The sequence below is a fragment of the Myodes glareolus genome, chromosome 7, assembly GCF_982192425.1.
Source record: "Myodes glareolus chromosome 7, mMyoGla1.1, whole genome shotgun sequence".
NCBI classification, from domain to species: domain Eukaryota; kingdom Metazoa; phylum Chordata; class Mammalia; order Rodentia; family Cricetidae; genus Myodes; species Myodes glareolus.
In genome coordinates this window covers 993,659-1,013,479 of record NC_142032.1, presented here as the reverse complement: position 1 = coordinate 1,013,479, position 19,821 = coordinate 993,659, and the positions used below count along the sequence as shown (strand labels likewise).

The 19,821-nt window shown below is 41.4% G+C and overlaps 1 protein-coding gene across 2 annotated transcripts in view; it reads right to left on the bottom strand.

Moving 5' to 3' along the window:
• Cacul1 (CDK2 associated cullin domain 1) overlaps window positions 1–17,910 on the bottom strand; it is a 59,689-nt gene extending 41,779 nt beyond the window's left edge. The window contains exon 1 of one of the 2 annotated variants that reach the window (XM_048423115.3): window positions 17,226–17,910. In XM_048423115.3, the coding sequence (XP_048279072.2) occupies window positions 17,226–17,607 (382 nt within the window). In that variant the 5' untranslated portion in view covers window positions 17,608–17,910. The remainder of the gene's footprint in view (window positions 1–17,225) is intronic. The other variant, XM_048423114.3, reaches the window with a different exon arrangement.
• Between the last annotated feature and the right edge of the window lie 1,911 nt (window positions 17,911–19,821).

Here is a 19,821-nt window from a genome sequence, read left to right as displayed (position 1 = left end):
CCTTACTGACTTGCTTCCTGGCATGCTCACCCTGCTTTCTTACAGAAACTAGGACCACCAGTCCAGGGACGGCACCACCCACAGTGGGCTGGGCCCTGCCCCAATGATCACTTATTGAAAAATTGCCTCGCATGGAGGCATTTCCTCAACTGAGGCTTTTTCCTTCCTGATGACTTTAGCGTATGGCACGTTGACACGCAAAACCAGCCAGTACACTACCTTAGGCCTGATCAGAACTCTGAAGTCAGAAGAGACCCTAGAATCTGTTCAATATTCTCTTCCCCAATGACCCTCAAGACTGCTCAAGTTTGAGAACCACTGGCCCACATCACACACAGTATAGTGCAGCCAGAGAAAGTATCATTTATTTTCTTCTCTGGATTGCTAGTAAGGAGTCTGTCATCTTTTGCACTGTGGTCAATCAATGTATAAATATATCAAAGACAATATTGAAAGAGCAGGCAGAAGTGCTTTCATGTAAAATAACCAAAGTTCCACATGGTATCCCTATTCCCCATCAAGAAAGCCACCTTATAGTATTGATTCTCTGACTTGGTAATGACAATTTTAAAATAAGCCAAGCTCAGCAAACTAAATTACATCTGAAACATAGTTGTGTTTTTTTTTTAATTAACTATTGGTGTGAGAAGCCCTTCTGTCTATGTGTTGCTTTTATTGGTTAATGAATAAAGAAACTGCCTTTGCCTGTGATAGGACAGAGTAGAGCTAGGAGGGGAAAACTAAACTGAATGCTGGGAGAAAAGAAGGCAGAGTGGGAGAGAAGCCAGGTAGCCCTGCTGGAGACAGAGGCTGTATGGTACTGGGTAAGCCACAGCCACACAGATTAATTGAAATGGGTTAACTAAAGATATAGGAGCTAGCTAGCAATACGCTTAAGTGATTGGCCAAGCAGTGATTTAAATAATATAGTTTCTGAGTGATTATTTCGTGGTCTGGGCAGCCGGGAACGAACAAGCAGCCTTCCATAACAAACTATAACTAATGACTAGGTACACTAAGGCTATTCATGACAGAGAGACATGTCTGCTCCTGGCAGTACTAATTTACTTCAAAAAAAGGATGATGGGCATCAAAGAACCTCCATATAGAGTTTGCATTTGTTGTGACAATGCTAGTCATTTGGGAAAGAAACTGCCCTCACCTTGACTGTTGATAATATATTGTTCAAATTGGACAAGCAGAACACAAAAAAAGCAACTGCCAAACTTTGCCTAGAAAGGGTAGGACAGTCCTTCAAAATTCCCACTTCATAGAAAAGTATGTTAGGTATCTAGGCCCATAGGCCAAAGATGGATGCCCCAACATTACAGAGGAACCCTGGGGTGACTATCCAGACAGCCAGATGTCTCTGTCATTTCTTAGTTTTGGAAGTTGCTTGCTCTGCACTTCCTGTTTACTCAGATAACATTACGTCCTTCCCAGGTCTCTGATGGGATTGAAGATTAGATAGTTACAGCTTTTCTTAGTTATGATAAAGAGTAAATTAGGTACAAAACTTTGGACTCACCAAGATATAACAGATAATATTTTCTCTGAATTTGCCAAAAACAAATGGACTGGACATTGTGAATGGAATTCTTACTTGAAAAAATTTCCTATTGTATACAATTTTACTCTATTAGAATTAAAGCCTTTGCTTTTTATTTAAAACAAAAAGGGGGAATGTTGTGGCATATTGCACACTGTGTGAAGATGTGTCACTGTGATTAGTTTAATAAAGAACTAAATGGACAATAGTTAGGCAGGAAGAGGTTAGGTAGGATTTCCAGGAACACAGAGGACTCTAGGACGAAGAAGGCAGAGTTGCCAGGCAGACACAGAGGACACAGGATGGGCAATATAGAATAAAGGTAACCGAGCCTCATAAAAGACCATAGATTTAAAGATACAGGTTAATTTAAGTTAAAAAGAACTAGTTAGAAACAAGCCTAAGCTAAGGCTGAGCTTTCATAATTAATAGTAAGTCAGTCTCTGGGTTTTTGTTTGTTTGTTTTTGATTTGTTTCTTTGTTTGTTTGTGAGCTGGCAGCCCAAAGAAAAATCTGTTTACATCTGGTGAAATGGACCAGGGAGAAAGTGATAGATCAGGGAGAAAGTGGATGTTTCTTAAAACAAACAAACAAACAAACAAAAACCCCACTTGTTAGCACAGTTTGCTCATCTCAGTAACAAGCCAGTTAATTGGCATTACTCAAAACATAATATCAGGCACAGCATTCTGCTCCCTCCATCAAAAGGGGTTGACTGAACTCTTTAAAGTACTAGACAGAGGAGCTGAAGGCCAAAAATTACACTTTCAGAGTGGGAAAGAAGTCCTTGGGAATAAGGGGAACAGATGGCAGAACAAAAACAAGATAATGTATTCTAATAAACGAATGGGAGTATTTAAGAAGCAAAACCCTAGTTGTAAAGGGAAATAATTTTGCTAGGGTGTAGCTTAGTTAGCTGGTAGAGCACTTGCCAGGCAGGCACAGAGTCCTAGGTTTGATCCTCAGCATCACAGAAAGCATTAACTGAATGTGGAGGTGAATTCCTACAACTTCAGTATTCCAGGAACAGGCAGAAGGATCATCTCAAAACAAAAAGGAAATAACCGTAACACTTAGTTGTTACTAGGAGAACTGGCCAGTTTAAAAACAAAAATTATCCATTGTAAATAGGCTGTTTATGATGAGAGAAAAATCTAACTCTGAGCCACCTACTTGGTAATATTTTGATTTGTCAGTAGAAGAGAGCAGCTATCTGTATCTAGTGAAGCTACATTTCTTTCTACCCAGACAAATTCTATGAAAAGGTTTTGGGTATTTGGGGACTTCTAAGTCTGGGGATTTGGAGAAACTATCGAGAGCTTAAAATGTCTACCATGGATATGTTAGGTTCTGGAGTTATATTCACATAAACATATTACACTGGCATTTGATTTTTATCAAGGTCCTCACTAACACATTCCTTAGGTGTTCGACGTTACTCAACTGTCCCCAAAGACACATTGGTCTAGATAAGGCTGCAACAAGTCAGTGATTTTCTACTAACAAAGTTCGCTTCAAATGAAATGCTCTTCCCGACACTGAAAGGTTGTAAATAGTATTTCTGTTCTATTGCTTAGAACCCATTTCTGCAAGAGGAATAGACTAAGAGAGTAGAAATGCCCCCAACAGAAGATAGCTTAAGAAATCAACACTCAATGCATTGGCTACCGGCAAGATAGAAATCTCTGTTCCTGCAGAACAGTGTTGTGTGTGTACTGCACAACACTGCGCTACAATTCTACCATCACATTTCAACTTGAGACACAGCTATGTAGAAAAACCCATCATGACAGCACATGTATGAAATGGTTAGGTTATCATGACATCTATATGGTACCAACTCCATCTAGTTCAAACTCTCACCAAAGTAAAAAAGTATTTAAAATAGAAAATCAGTTCTCAACTACACTAACTACAAGTATGTCACTGCTTTAAAATTCTTAATTGTCTCCTAATATTTCAACAAGGTGATCACTGCTTGACACTAAGACCAAAAATGTCTGAGTTCTGAAGATGATACAAAGACAGGTGTTGAGGTGAAGCCCTGATGTGGGATGTCTTTATGTATATGTGCTGCTTTTATTGGTTGATGAATAAAACTGTTTCGACCAATGGCTTAGCAGATTAAAGCTAGGCAGGAAGTCCAAACAAAGATAGAGGGAGAGAGGGAGAGAGGGAGAGAGGGAGAGAGGGAGAGAGGGAGAGAGGGAGAGAGGGAGAGAGAGAGAGAGAGAGAGAGAGAGAGAGAGAGAGAGAGAGAGAGGATAGGGGAGTTCAGCCAATCACATTCTGTTTTTGGGGCGCGCTGCCCTTAGGCTAAAGCTTGCCTATAAGCGTAGCAAGCGCGCTCCCGCTAGCTCTCTTTGGTCTGGCTCCTGCGTCCAGACGTTTGGATTCTGGTGTAAACTGGTGTAAGCCTTAATTCTGTTTATTAAAGCTGTATATTTTGTATTAAGATAGTCTGGGGACTTTTCATTACCAATTGCCCTGCGGCTTTAGAAAGAGAGAAACATGGAGTTGAGGAGACATCATGTAGGCACTGAAGGAGATGTCAGAACATTACCAGTAAACCACAGCCTTGTGGTGATACATAGATTAATAGAAATGAGTTAATTTAAGGTGTAAGAGCTAGCTAAGAATATGCCTAAACCACTGACCAAACAGTGTTGTAATTAATATAATTTCTGTGTGATTATTTGGGTATGGGCAGCTGGGAAATGAAAGCACAGTCACCATTTACAAAGCCCAAGAGTAAAAGAAATGTTCAAGTCCAACCAAGAGAAATATACTTCTTCCTGCTCCACTTATCCCCCCTCCTTCTCTCAGGATGAACATCCCAGAGAATGACACTCATGCACTAGCACCTGGCAGTTCTTTAACAGCAGTTCTCCATCCAATCCACCTAAAGTGAAGTCAACACTTAACAACTCAGCAAGGTCCCCTTCAGAGACCTGCCAAAGTCTCTTTCAATTTTAACCATGAATAGACAGTGAAGGATGATCAAATTTCAGACATGAACAAAACAAAAAAATGGCAAACTAAGAACAAAGGTAATTCAAAGGATAGGAGAAATCATTTTTTAAAAATCTATAATTACTGTTCTCAAAAGGATACAATTAGAGCTGGTAAATGGCTCAAAGTGCTTACCAACAAGCCTAAGGGCCTGGGTTCAATCCTGGAACCTACCTGGTAAAAGAAGAAAAACAATTCCTGTAAGTTGTCCTCTGACCTCCATATGTTACCATTCTAACACAAACACACACAGTAAGTGTTATTAAAAAAAAAATAAGATACAATTAAAAACTGTCTTAGCATAGAAGCAATCCAGGTGCTTCTAAAGTTAAAAATACAGTCAAAGTCTAATAGAGAGATAAAGAAATCATCAGGGAACTTTCCCAGACCATCAAGAGAAACAGAAGATAAAACCTAGCTAACTGACAAAAAAACTGGAAATTCCACATGACTACTAATAATTCAAGAGAATGGAAGAACAGGAAAAATGTAAAGACAAACAGATACTGACAGATTACAACATAAGAAAGTATCCCATAAGCTTCCTCAAAAACGAAAGTCAAAGTAGCATTTGATGCCATTCAATGTAGATAACAAGCTTGAAGTCAAAGATGGAACATTTTAAAAGTTCCAGGAAAAATTTCAGTTAAGAATTCCTGTGGTACATGCCTTTAATCCCAACACTCAGGAAACAGAGGCAGGCAGATTTCTAGGAGTTTGAGGCTGGTGCGGGAGAATTGTCTGTAGTAGTTGGGTATGGTGGTACACACCTTTAATCCCAACACTGGGGAGGCAGAGACAGACGAATCTCTGGGAGTTCAAGGATAGCCTGGTTTACAGAGGGAATTCCAGGACAAAGATATACAGAGAACCTGTCTCAATAAGCCAAAAGTTAAAAGCAAAAATAAAAGAAATAGAGGTTAAAAATAAAGCCACGTAAAGATAAAAAATACACAAAAAATCTTGATACTGTATGCTATTATACTCTCTCTAAATTGTTTAAATGCTGAGAAAGAAGCAACAGCTGCTAAAAGATATTTGCTTATAAATGCTGCAAAATTAATCCAAGATAGATATTTTAAAAATACCTTGGCTTCAGAATTGAAGTCAAAAGGTATGTTACTTTGGAGAAGAGATTTTGCTTTTGTTTCCACAGAAAATGAGAGGTTGCGGATTTATTCAGAGTTTAAAAAAATCATCTTTGACCAAGGGAGACCACCTGAGCAATCTCCGGTAGGAACAGATGGCCCAGATGTCTGAGTTCTTCATCCAGAACAGATTCAAGACTGCTGCCTGAGATGATCAAGACTCACAGGATACTTCAGTCAGGACTTGATCATAACTCTAAATTTTGTTTAGGTCCCCATAAGATTATCAGCGCCCCCAACCAGCAGGAAGTAGTCTGAAATACTACGCCCACATTCCCAAAATATGGACTATGGATATTTTCCTTTGTTTTTGTTTTTGTTTTTTTTTTTAAAAAAAAAAAGAAGGGGAAATGGTGCAGGAGAATTCTCTGTATTCTGTCAATCATGTTTTAAATAAACGCTGATTGGCCAGGCAGGAGGTGTAGGCGGGAAAACCAGACAGGAAGTGGAAATGATGCAAGGAGAGCAGGAGAATTCTGGGGAGGAGGAAGTTGATTCCTCCCACTCCTGCCCAGATCACCAAAGCAGAAGGATGTAAGCTGCCCCACTAAAAAAGGTACTGAGCCACATGGCTAAAATAGATCAGAAAAATGGGTTAATCAAGATGTGAGAGTTAGCCAGTAAAAAGCCTGACCTAACGGGCCAATCAGCTTTATAACTTACGGAGTCCTCTATGTCATTTTCTTTGGGGCTAAATAGCTGGGGGGCTGGGCAGGACAAAAATACAACCTGTAGGCCCAACATGTTACATGAGGCCAATCTGGTCTACACATAGAGTTTCAGAACAGTCAAGAGCTACATAGTAAGAGACTGTTGCAGAATGAGGGTGGGAGGGATTCTCCATCTCAACTGTCAATTAGGTAAGTATGAATGCAGCCCCCTTTTTTTAAAGCTAGGCAAGATCTAACATTCTTATCAGGAACCTACTAGAAGACTTCTTCAAATGTATGCATACATACCCACACAGGAATGTACCAACAAAAAATGTGATGCAATCATAGAAGCTGAGGGTGTAGTTGAGCCCTTGTCTGGCATGTAGGGATCCTAAGTTTGATTTTCACCATCACCAAAACTAAAGAGGGAATGGGGAAAGGAGAAAGGCAAGGAGAATGGGTGTGGCCACTATCTACTTAAGCTGCTGAGTGACAAGTATGCCTTAGCCCTAAGGAACCAAAAGGAAAAAGAGGACTGATAACTTAAGCAAAGACCAAGTTAATGGAATGACGCTGTTGACAAGTTTTAAGAATATGTTCAGGCCGCCCATGTTAGCATATGCTTTTAATTCCAGCACTTGAAAGGCAAAGGCAGGCAGCTCTCAGGAACTTCTAGGTCAGCCAGGGCTACAGTGAGAGCCTGTCTTACAATAAAATAAGAGTATATTCAACAAAAGCATGTCAAAGTTCCAGATCAAAGAGAATGTACCTGAGCACATTTTTTGGTCCTTTAGTGACTATCACATCTTCTATGAGAGCAGCAAGTGCTCTTAACCACTGAGCCATCTTTACCCCCCCCTCCCGCAACTTGTATTATTTTAATAACAGCCAAGTTTTTTGATGAAACTACTGTTTTAGGATTTCCAATATTCTAAGTTAGGAGAAATAAAGTTCAGGAATTCAAACCATTCATCCTCTCTTCCTCAACCCAAAATTCTATAGACTTCAATCCCTGAAGACCTCTAAACATCTGAAAACCCCTACTCCAAAGCTTTAATTGTCCAGGCTCCATCTCTTGTCTACAATTATTACAGCTTCAAAATGGTCATTGTCCCTCTCCACTCACATTAAGACACAACTTAAGCAAGGCACATACTCCCTTAACACTTAATGGAGTGGAGCCCTTCTATCCAACCACTTTTATTCATTCACATCTAATTGTGCCATTCCATCCTTATACCCTGTGCTCCCAAAATAACCATGGGTCATATCTGAATCCAACTACTCCTCACTTCTCACCCTTCTGAATCCTCATATTCACATTCTCTCTCTCTCTCCTCATGCTATCAAGTATGTACACAACACTAGCATCTAGTCATAACACACCAGCATTATTTCTGTTCATCATCTCACATTAATTTTGTCTCATTCCATGCCCTCATTATCAGAAGCTGAAACACTACTTTGCATAAAGAAACACTTGCTGAATAAAATACCATTCAGATGTCTAATCACATCTGTAACTATGTATTGTAAACCTACAGAAGCTAACAGCCAAATGTCACCAACACCAGGAAGAGACACGAAACCAGTTTATAGTTCTAAGACAGACTACACAAAAGGCTAAGAAAAGCAAACTTCACAAAGTGCCTAACAACCTACAGTGCAATGCGCATGGTTTACAGCTCAGTTAGTTTACAAAATAAGTAAACTGTTTTCTTCAGAGATTTGAAACTAAGCTTTATCATACAAATCAAAAGCGGGTTTCTCTTTATCAATGACATTTTATGTGATACCAGTTTGTAAAAATAAAAAGCAAAAAAGCAAAGGAAGAGCCCCAATAATATCCTGCAGTTCACCTAATGGATCACATTCATGGTGATGCTTGCCAAACACAACCAGTAAGCTGGAAGGTGACAAGTCACACACCACATTTGGAGTCCATCAACCCATTTGCAAACTGAAAGACAGGCCCTGACAACCAAAGGACAAATTTAAAATTTAGAAAAATCAGTTAATACTTTTCATCAATTCAAAAGTTAAATTTTACTTAATATTAGAAAAAAAGTAATTTCATTAGGTTCAATTTGAAATATAAATTGTCTTCTCACTTAGGGACAAGAATTATTAGTGATGTGGATTACTAAGTCTCCTCAAATCAAAGACACCCACGGTTGCCCTCTGACAACTACACATACTCTCATATGTGTGCACATGCACCTACAGCCACACCACATCCACACACAGTCCCTTTAGACCTGGACACATCAGCATCAGTTACAGCAAGACCCTTCTACCCATTTAGCCATTCATTCAGTCATTATTTGTCCCAACATACCCTAGTTCATCATGCTTCCAAATACACTCTGGAACTACTCTAACGTCAATAGAATGTGAGCAGATGCAGGCATTCTGATAGAGTCTTATTATGGAATTCTACTGCTGCCACAAAACACCATTACCACTGTTAGATTCAGGCATTATGCGGGCTCCTGTTACTTGGCAGGATGAACCCAGGCAGTACCCTGGTCAGTCCAGGGTCCTATGACTGCTACATCACTACGTATATACACAGGTACAAAAGGTCCCTTTAAGAGACACGCTCTGCCCATTCTTGCCTTCTCCTTCCCACTGTTCTTTTGAGGAGGCAGGCTGATCCTTGCCTCTTTTTCCTCTTCCTCTTTCTCTCTTACCTCCCCCACTCCCTTTTTCTCAATAAAACTCCCACATACATAAGCTCTGCTGGCATGGTGTGTCTGCTCCTCACCTGCTGTGGGCTCTCATGTGCTGTGGGACTCCTTAGCCAGCCGAGGTTTTACAACAACCATAAAGCAAGTAGGGGAGGAAAAGTTTATCCAGCTTAACACTTCGACATTGCTGTTCACCAATGAAGTAAGTCAGGACTGGAACTCAAACAAGGCAGGATCCTGGAAGAATGCTTCCCTTGACTTGCTCAGTCTGCTTTCTTATAGAACCTAGGGTTGCCCACAATGGGCTGGGCTCTCCCCCAATGATCACTAGGTGAGAAAATGACTTACAGCTGGATCTCCTAGAGGCATTTCCTCAAATGAGGCTCCTTCCTCTCTCATGACTTTAGCTTGTATCATAAAATGTGCCATTACAGATGGGCTATATCACATATGCTAATCTAAACAGAAAAGCATCTTTAAAAAACTTGTTTTTCTGTCCCCGCTTTGTCTCTCTCTACAAAACAAAATAGGATCTAAAATAAGCTCTTCTCAATAAAATCACGTATGAAGGGTTACAGCTAATCTCAGCCATTTATATTGCTCAGCTGGAACCTCCAGCTCACTCCTCCTTGATCCAGAAAGCCCCATTCCTCTCTCTCCAAACCCCACCCTTTCAGAAAATCTGAGGCAGCTATTTCCTTTGCTGAAGTTGCCAGTAGCCCAAGACCCCGACTAAAGCAGTCAGTTTTTGACCATACTTGGGCACAAACTCAGCTTGTGGACAGTACATCACCACCCCCTCACTTACAGGGTATATATGCTCCTTGTTTTAGTTCGGTCACGTGACCTCTCTAGCTCCAATCTCTGGAGCCGGAGAACTCACCCAGGAGTTGCTTTGCTCAAATAAACATGTTCTTTTGCTTTTTCAATTCGGCTTGATCTGGCTTACAGTGTCAGTAGAGAAACCTATTATCACATTACACAGAAAACCTATTAAACATAACATGAGCAAGAAAAAGAATAAACAAAACAACAAAAACCCTTTGTTATATAAGCCCCTGAGATGTGGAGGTTATTTTCATAAGAAAGCTCATTAATTTTAAATGGAAAGTTAAATAAAAAAGTTACACTTTCCAAATTAGGTTGTGCCAAGAAAACACACTTTAGCGCAATTTGGAAGGCCAAATCAAAGCCAAGCGCCTTGGAGTACAGCTGATCTTTCTGTAGACACTAACAAACTCCAAATTCCAGGACTTGATCACTAACCTAGGATGAGACAGGTTACAGAGTTGGTGTAAAAAGGTGACAAGGACAGCAGACCACTCTCTGGAATGGCCACTGACTTCCATCCTTCCAAACTGCCAAATATTCATAAAGCACCTGTGTTCCTGTACTCAATCCCCTCTTGCTGTGGACACCACAGTTCTCGCACTGAACTGTGACTGGCAAATGGTACTTCCCAGAGGAAACTGGCTCAAAGGCTCAGAACCAGCTTTGGTTTTCTATCACAACTGAGTTTCACAGCAGTAGAGTCTTGCTAACATTTTAGAAAAAGCTCTAGCAGCACATGGCATGCAGCTACAAAGAGTTAAATTATCACCTGTGGATATATTTAAAAATAGAAAGCAATCTGGTGGGCTGCTGAGGTAGTGGGGAACGAGAAATACATGGACTATGAAATCTGATCGGAAGACGGTGGTAGGCTCAAGGAGAAAGTCTAGCTTATTTTGTCTCAGAGCATGTAAGACCTCTGCAAAACCCATCAATGGATCTCCTAACCATTAGCAGCACTAAGCTGACATAAAAAAAAAATTTACAGACAGAAAGTCCTTGGAATTACCATATGAACTGAATCCAAAGTCTAAAGGAAAATAAGTACAATACCTGTGATACAGCAAAACCCTGAGTCCCAGAATGCAGCAAACTTGTTGAAAGCTGATCAGTCTGAGAGCGAGCCCATGATATCTCCAGGCCTCTAATTATAGTCAGACTTCACCGAAGAGCAAGTGCCAAGAATAATGAAAAAGAGGTGGGTAACATTCCATAAAAACTGCAGCACCTGACACTGGCAGAAACCGGGGAATGCACTGGGAATGGGCGCGCTTACTGAAGACTCCACTCATCACCACCTAGGATTTGCTCAATTAACAACATCTGGACTTGATGTCAGCATGCACTGCAGTCAGAATTCCCAAGTAAATCTGTACAAGCAGATTAGACACTAAAAATGAAAAGATCAGTGAGCATGCATACACAGCAATAAAAACTATCTGTGGGCTGACCAGAGAGATAAGCACATAAACTTGCCCTGAAAGTCTGACACCCTAAACTCACTCTCCAGAACCCACATAGAGACAGGAGAGAAATAACTCCATACAGTTATCCTCTGGAGCGCGTGTGTGCGCGCGTGCGTGCGCACACACACACACACACACACACACACACACACTTTTTAGAGAACTATATTTGTATGAAGAACAAAAAAAAAAGGAAGTGAACAGAGCTTCAGTACAGTATTCATGGAGACAGCAATCTGTCAGAGGGAACTGGGGATGGGCGTGGGGGAGATAATCTGACAACTCTAAATCCAGGAAGTTCAGAAAGACCAAGGGCAAACACTTTTAGAAAAACTAGAAACGTCACAGTCAAGCTGCTGATATTTAAAAAGATAAAGCAGAGCTGGGGCTGTGGTGGTTTAGCTTTTAGTGCTTCAGAAAGTCCTGGGCTGGATAATCAGCTGGTGTAGCCTGGGCAGTCCCAGCCCTCCTAGGGTAGAGGCAGGAGTGTGGAAAGTTCAAGGTCATCCTCAGTTACGAAATCAATATAAAGACGGGGTGGGTGGGCCAAAACAGATCCCGTCTGGATGGATGGGTAACTGGATGAGAGATTAAAAAATATATATTAAAAGTAGCCAGGAAAAAAGGAAAATATCATAAAGAAAGGAACAAAGACTATTCAGCCAATCAAGATAAGAAACAGACACTGGAGGAACGGGGCTCACAACTCCCACCCTGAGTGGACGTTGACAAAGTCAGTGTTCTTTAAGGCTGTGAGCTCTGGTAGGCTGACAATGGGTGGACACTATGCTTAAAGCACCACAAACTGTCCCGGGTGGGTTATGGAAAAAAAGCACACATAAAGTTAATGAGGGGCGAGGATATGAAAGTGGATCGAGAAGTAGTTAGGAGGAGGGAACAGGAGGTGAATGATAAAAATACATTGTATGCATGTATGAAATTCTCAAAGAATAAAAATTGTAGAGAAACAATGAAGGTCGAGAGAAAAGAGAAAGACAGCTTTTAAAATAATAATGGGAGGAAAGGGGTTATAATATAAAATTCTATATCCAGTAAAATATATTCTTAGAAAACAAAGACTTCTACAGACAAGCAAAAGCTGACTAAGTGGGAGGTCAACAAAACCACATCTAAAAAAACATTAAAAAGCCAGTCGGTGGTTAATCCCAGCACTCAGGAGGCAAAGGTAGAAGGAGAATCTCTTGAGTTCGATGCTAGCCTGATCTACAAAGCAAGTTAAAGGGTGTCCAGGACTACACAGAGAAACCCTACTTCAAAAAACAAAATAAAACAAAGAAAAAAAAAAAAGCAAGCAAAAGTTTTTATGAAAGTCCAGAACTAAAGAAGAAAAACACAAAGAATAATATAAAAGATTTCTTTCCCAGTTGTTTAAATCATTGTTCTACTGCTGTGAAGTGACACCATGACCCAGCAATTCTTATAAAGGAAAGCACTTAATGGGGGGGCTTGCTTACAGTTTCAGAGGCTTAGCCCATTATCACCATGGTGGAGAGCATGGCTGCAGGTACGGCACTGGATAACTAGTGGAGAGCTACATCCTGATCTACTAGCAGAGACAGAGGCTAACAAAGCCACTGACACACTGCTAACAAGGCCACACTTTAACACTTGTGAGGTAGTCTATGAAAAGATTATGCATTACTCAAGTTAGATTTTCACAGTGCAACTCTTAGAATGACCACTAAAGAGAAAAAAAGGTCAGTGATAAGCCAAACTGAAGACAAATTTCATCAAAACTGAGCAAAACACTTTAGATATACCCCTTTGGAGACTGGAGAACCAGCAAGCAATTCAAGGCCATCCTCACAACAAACAAACAAACAAACAAAACACAACACACACACACACACACACACAATCAAATGATTAAAAAACAAGTAAAAGAAAATAGACAATGAACTTCAACCTTACAGTCAATGTGAAGAGCTTTCAACAAGATTTAGAGACTGGAGGCCCATGCCTTTCATCTCAAAGGCACAAGGCAGGCAGCTCTTTGGGCTCAAGGTCTATGAATTTCAGGACAGCCAGGGTTACAAAGAAAAAGTCTCAAAAAACCAGAAGGAACTAAAAGGAAGAAAATGGAAGGGTGGGGGAGGGGAGGAAAGGGAAAGGGAAAATGAAAGGAAGGAAACACAAAGGTTGCCATAAATAAATCTTTACATCGGCATAAATAGTATAAGAGGCCATGCCCAAGTAGGCGGGTAACTTAAAGGCTACTGGCTGTAGGAATTCCTACAGCACATGTTGTACACACACACACACACACACACACACACACACACAAAAGCACTTTAATTTAAAAACGAATGAACTTGGAAAAGACACAGCTTACAATGAACCTGAACATCTCAGATATCAGACACTACAGGGATAAAGAAAGGCATTCATTCCATCCTGATAAAACACCCATAGTCCAGGACACAGCAATCCTGAAAATGATGTACATACAAAGGGATGAATGAACAGAACTGAAGTCTATACATATACAGTCAGTTACTTTCTTGCAAAATTACCAAAACAGCAGGGGTAGTATTTCAACAAATATTGCTGACACAACTGGGCATGTATATGGAGAAAAAAGAATGTCAATCTCACACTGCACACATATAAACTCCTAATTCAAACCACAGATTAGAAATTAAACCCACAAAACTTCTAGGAGAAACTCTTCCTGACTCTGGATTACATAAATATTCTCAGGATACAAACAAAACAAACAACAAAAAAACAGGCCATAGAAGAGAAAACTGATTAAAAAAAAATCAGTTAACATCAAAACTAAAACTACTCCTCAGAAAACACTAAAAGAAAGACAAGTTAGGGAAGAGGACATTCAGAGCGCAGGTTATCTGACAAACATGCACTCCAAGTTCACAAGGATGTCTTTAAACACAACAAAACAAACAATCCAAGAAATAAGAAATAAGCAGCAGATTTGAACACTCCCACATAACTGTAAGAAAGACCAGAAATCACTTGAAAGAGCCAAACCGTGTAAACAGGGCCACAGCAAAGCCTACTACTGTCTACCTTTGTCAGGATAAACTTTATGACTGACAGCGTGGAGCCTAGCCAGTGCTGTCTAGAAGCACCAGAGAAACAGGCACTAACACAAAAATCTGGTTTAGGTTACTGAGTTTGTCAAACAAAGCGAACGTAATGTTGGTGATATTTAAATTGAATTTCTAGATTAAAATGGAGACAAAGGGAATTCTTAAAATAATTTGATTCAAGAACATGGAAATTTGAGGCATTTAACTAGAGTCCACCTTAGTTCCTTAGTAAAGTTTCACTGTCTCTCCTTAAAAATCTGTGTATTCTTGCATTATTTTAAATACAGACACCATAATTTTGTTACTGTTACAAAGGCATCCATTTTTGGTATACTGCCACTAGTATAAATATTAACTTTTCCAGGCTAGTCTTCAACCTAACAATCTATCAACACTGAGTTTCTCAAAGTTTCAATGGTTCTTGATAAATGATATTACTGCCAAGTTCTAAAGGGTTTGTTTTTGTTTTGTGAGACACTGTATCACCTTGGCTGACCTGGAATTCCTAAGATCCCCATGAGGGGGTTTAAAGGTGTGAGCCATCACACCAGCAACCAGGATTTTTCTTAACATATTAAACAGGAATAGAAATAGGGGTATCTATGACTGGTTACCATCTTATAATGAATTTATTGAAAATTTCTCCACCATTACTATTAGCTACAGGTCTGGTAATGACTTTTATATAGTCATCCTGCACTCTTTGCCTTACTAAGTTTTTATCATTAAAAAAAAAACTGGTACTGGCTGGTTGGCATAAAAAAATGATCAAATCATGTTTTTCCAATCTGCTGAGATAAATTATACTAATACATCGACACTGGAAAAAAAAACTGGAACAAACTGTGAATCATGATTCTTTTGACATGGTTAGATCTGATGAGCTAATGGTATACAGGATTTCATTTCTACACTAATAGGTGAACCACACCTATATATAATCTTATCTAGTTTTAGAATCAAGATTCCACTATCCCCATAAAATGGCCTTGGGAGTTTTGGCTTTGCCTTGCTTTTGTGACCTATGTTCCAGAATTTACAGAAAGGAAAGGTTATTGAGTATTGAACCAAAAGACTTGGAAGGGAAGGCCCTCATCACTACTATTACAAGTCTAAGCATAGTCCAAGCTTTCTACTGATAACTGTTCTGAGTTAATAGTTCCCTAACAACCATGGATTTCTTCATCTACCTTCTCAAATTTATTACCATATGGTAGCTTTTTAAAATTTAATGTTCTATTTTAATCTTTTCATTTATTTGCAACTTTTGCCCTGGACCAATCCTTTAACAGGTCTGCATAGCTTACTAACCTTTCTGCTTTCTAACGAGGTCTCATGTTTCACAAGCTGGCCTTGAACAGCATATACAGCTGAGGAATATGAAATTCTTGATCCTCATGGCTCTACCTCCAAAATGCTGGGATTGTAATTGTTAGTCACCATGTTAAGTTTTATAAGGTACTGGAATCAAACTCAGGGCTTCCAGCCAGCTAGGCGAGCACTCATCAACCCAGCTGCATCCCCAACACCCCAAATGTGTTCATCTTTTCAAGGGATCGTCTTTTGCTCTCAGCTTGGCTGATGACTTCTGTTCTTTATGCTCATTTCTTAACCCATCAAAGAAAGTTTACTTAACCATTAATACAAACTTCCTTCAGCATTTAAGGTAAACCACGCTGCCACTGTAAGGTCTATTTTCACAACATAACCTTCAACATAAAACCTATATGAAATAAATGATAGTTCCGTCTATGCATAACAGGGAACAAAGCTTCCTATCCACACCTACACAAAAGTGTCTTTGCTTAAAGCAGTATCTTGAAGGCATGTAAGGTCACGGTGTGCTATTTCCATAAAAAATTTTTTTTCTAAGGTTGTGACTACACATAAACATCAGGACAAATAATTTTCTCTTCATAATTAGGTGGGCAATTACTGTTATAGCTTAATAAAATTGGTAACCATAAATAAAATCTCCAGATGAAATTACCAGATGTCATTTTAAACTTGCAGTTAACAAGGACCTGGCTACCGCTAGTGGTCACGTTCCTTTTACCACACCATCTCCCAGGGTTAAAACACTGTCTCGTTCTTTCCCTAGCTACGAAAGCACACCACCCGACTGTAAATGTTTTCGAATTACTTTTTGTCTTCCGCCTGCAACTAAATGTTAAGGCAGAGCGCTAAAAAGTTCAACAAGCGGCAGGGCCCTAGGTATGGCCACTTGAATTGCTTCTCTGAAAAGTGATTTTTATACATCAGCTTCAAAACAGTTGCAGCAGTTCCCACTGCATAAAGAAACAACTCAGAGTTCCGTGAGAAGATGCAAAATATGCACAGAGCAAAGAACAAAGTGCTAACATAAAAAGACAACGTTCAGATTCCCGATTTGCTTAAAGTGTAGCGGCTAAGTATACAAGAACACAAGTTGTCAAATTTCTTTGCTTTCTGACTTCTTGCTAACGAAATTCAAGACCGCCTTATTCGTCCCCCCTCGCCTTGTAAGGTGAAACTTTGAAGGGGACGCGTGAGAAAAAGAGCTTACTAATGTTGAGAGATGGCCAGGCGTAATAAAGATCTTGTCTGAAGCATAATCTGGGGCTGCGGGCGAAGGTAAACGAGCAGCCCGGGCTGGTCGGCCAGACACCGGCTGCAGACACCGAACGAGGGTGGGAGGGAAGAGGGGAGAGAGAGAGACCTAGGCCTGGAACAAAGGAAGTGGAGCTGCTCTCAGGGCGGGGGGGATTCGGCGAGCCGAAGTGGAGGAGCGGCCGAGGCTACGGGGGAAAAGGCCAGACTCACGGAACTTGGAAGTGGAGGTGTTGATGTTGATGGCGGAGCTGGGGGTGGGGGCCGCCTTGGTCACCGCGGCAGCCGTGTCGCAGCTCTTCAACATCATGATCACCCCGTTGGGCTCCGGCAAAGGAGGAGGCCCCATCGGGAGCCCCTCCTTAGGGCCCTTCCTGTCCACGGAACCCGCGGGCACAGCCAGCAGCTGGCCCCCCGGGGCTTCTCGGCCGGGATCCTGGATAGACGACGAGGGCGGTAGCGGTGGCGGTGGCGGTGGCGGTGGCGGTGGAGGCTGCCGGAAGTTGTCCGCGGCGGCCTCCCAGTTGTTGTGGTTCTGGTCGTCCATCATCGCCTCGTAGCTGAGCATCTCCTCCTCCTCCATGCTCTCCTCCATCCTGCCGGGCCCCCCGGCGGCCTCCCAGGCACCTGCCTCCCCGAGGCCCGGGAGCACAGCAGCTGCCTCGAGTTCACATTTCCCGGAGCCCTCACGGGCGCGGCGGAGGGGCCAGGAGCGCGCCCACCCGAGTGCTTTAGCCCTTGCTCAGGACTCCGCTCAAAGAACCGCTAACTGCGGTGGGCACTCCCGGGCTCTGCTTCTCACAGAGACGGCCGCAAAGCGGCGACGTCCCTCACGACATTTTACAGCAGCTTCCACAGGCGCCTGGGAAGAGCTGTGAGGGGGCGCGGCCAGGAAGACACGTGGTGCGAGGGACCGGCCCAGGAAAAGCTGGGCGGAAAGGGGGCGGGAGCTATGAGTCCCACTCCGCGCGCGACGAGACCCAGCTGCTACCTCCCCGGCTCTGCCTAGGCCAGGTGCCCAGACCAGCATCCGCCGGCCCCGCCCCCGCTTGCATTACGTCATAGAGGACTGGTCTACGCACGCCCGCGTTCTCTGACTTGGTCCCAGAACCTCTGGGAACCTGGGTGTGACCCGGAGTGCAAGAGAAAACTGCGGGCAGCGGTTATGTGTATCAGCTTTTGTTTTTTTAAAGAAAAAAAGAAAAAGGTCCCACTCTGTAGAGCAATCTGGCCTCCAACTCCTGGCAATCATTCTTCCTCAGCCTCCCGAGTGTCCCATCACGATCTGTGCTGGCTAATCTTTTATAGTGGGGTTCCCTCACCACCACCGACACATGCTTTTTGCCACCTAGGTCTTGGCCTCGCAGTCTCAGCCTTTGCTTGGAAACAGAGGTATAGGCTTGAGGCATGCCCTGGATACAGACTCTAAATGGGGTAGGCTGCTGGTATGTGCCTTTCTTAGCCCTTGGAGCCCAAAACTGAGACATACAGAATATTGCTTCAAGGATTGCACAATATACATTCTTTCCAAGAATATATGAAACATTTACTAAAGATAAATATACTGGGTCCCAAAGCAAGTGTCTCTGCGTGTCTGAGGACTGACATCACAGCAACCACATTCTCTGACCACTGTGTAGTTAGAAACCATTAACTGAACAATAGCAAGTCCCTGTTATTCCCTTGACTAACTCATGGATCTGAAAGTCAGAATACTAGAAAAACTTTAGAACTGACAAGAACGGTACAAGCATAGTAAACGTTTCTAGTACGGCCCTGTTCAAGGAGGTTTTCCCAGCACACTAGTAAATACTGAACTCTTCATGTGTATTTTATTAAGATACTCAATACACTTTTACTGATTAAACATCATTATGGAAAAACTTAAAAACAGGTTTGGTCAAAGAAATCATTGACAGGTTTTATAGGTGGTCATGGGTAAGAAACGTTAAAGGGAAATCAAATGGGCCTGTAATAACTGGTTGACCCTTACTTAGAACTTTGTAAGCCACTGTTAAATTATACTTTAAAGTATATCATGCTTTAGTAGTTATTAACTTAAAACTACTGCTGGTTTGTTCAGTATGTAGAGACAGATACAACAATATCGGGAACACTGATCCAACAGTGGGCTCAGATTAATAATTATACACCTTTCCATAGTCCCTGATGTTAACCTCTTCGTGTTTTCTGTTTCTTTCTGTTTCCTACTAGGATGTGAGTTTTATTAAAGCAGTAAAAATATACCTGCAAAATATATGTGTAAGTTTATATGCTTAAAGAGAAAATCAATTTAAAACGTTCATAGAAGTTTATCTAGAGGGAAAATGACTATGGATGCTTTAATCTTCTTTGTATCTTTTAATTTTACAACAAGCATTGCTGGGGGCACAAAGGTCCTTGCGCCCACAGAGAACTAGGGAAACCAGGAATGTTAATCACACAGGGCTGTCTCCTCTATGGAGGAAATAAAATACCTACAGTCCACGCAGAAAGCTGAGAGTGGAATACTGTTAACGACCTGGTGACCTTTTGCTCTCTGTACGATCAGACTTCCCCCAAATCCCCCAGAATGGTTATCCCAAAGTTTCCCTCCCTAGAACTTGGTCTTTAGCTCCCAGTTAATAGTACCCGTCCTTAGGGTGGATGTCACACAAACTTTATAGACTGTTGACCTCTATGCTATCTCAATCAGAAGCCACACTGGATTTTAGACCTTAAGCTACAGAATCCATCTTCCTATGCAAAGGAGTTTCTCTGCAGTCATGCCTTAAATTTTATTGTGCACCTGGAAGTGGGGTGATTGCCT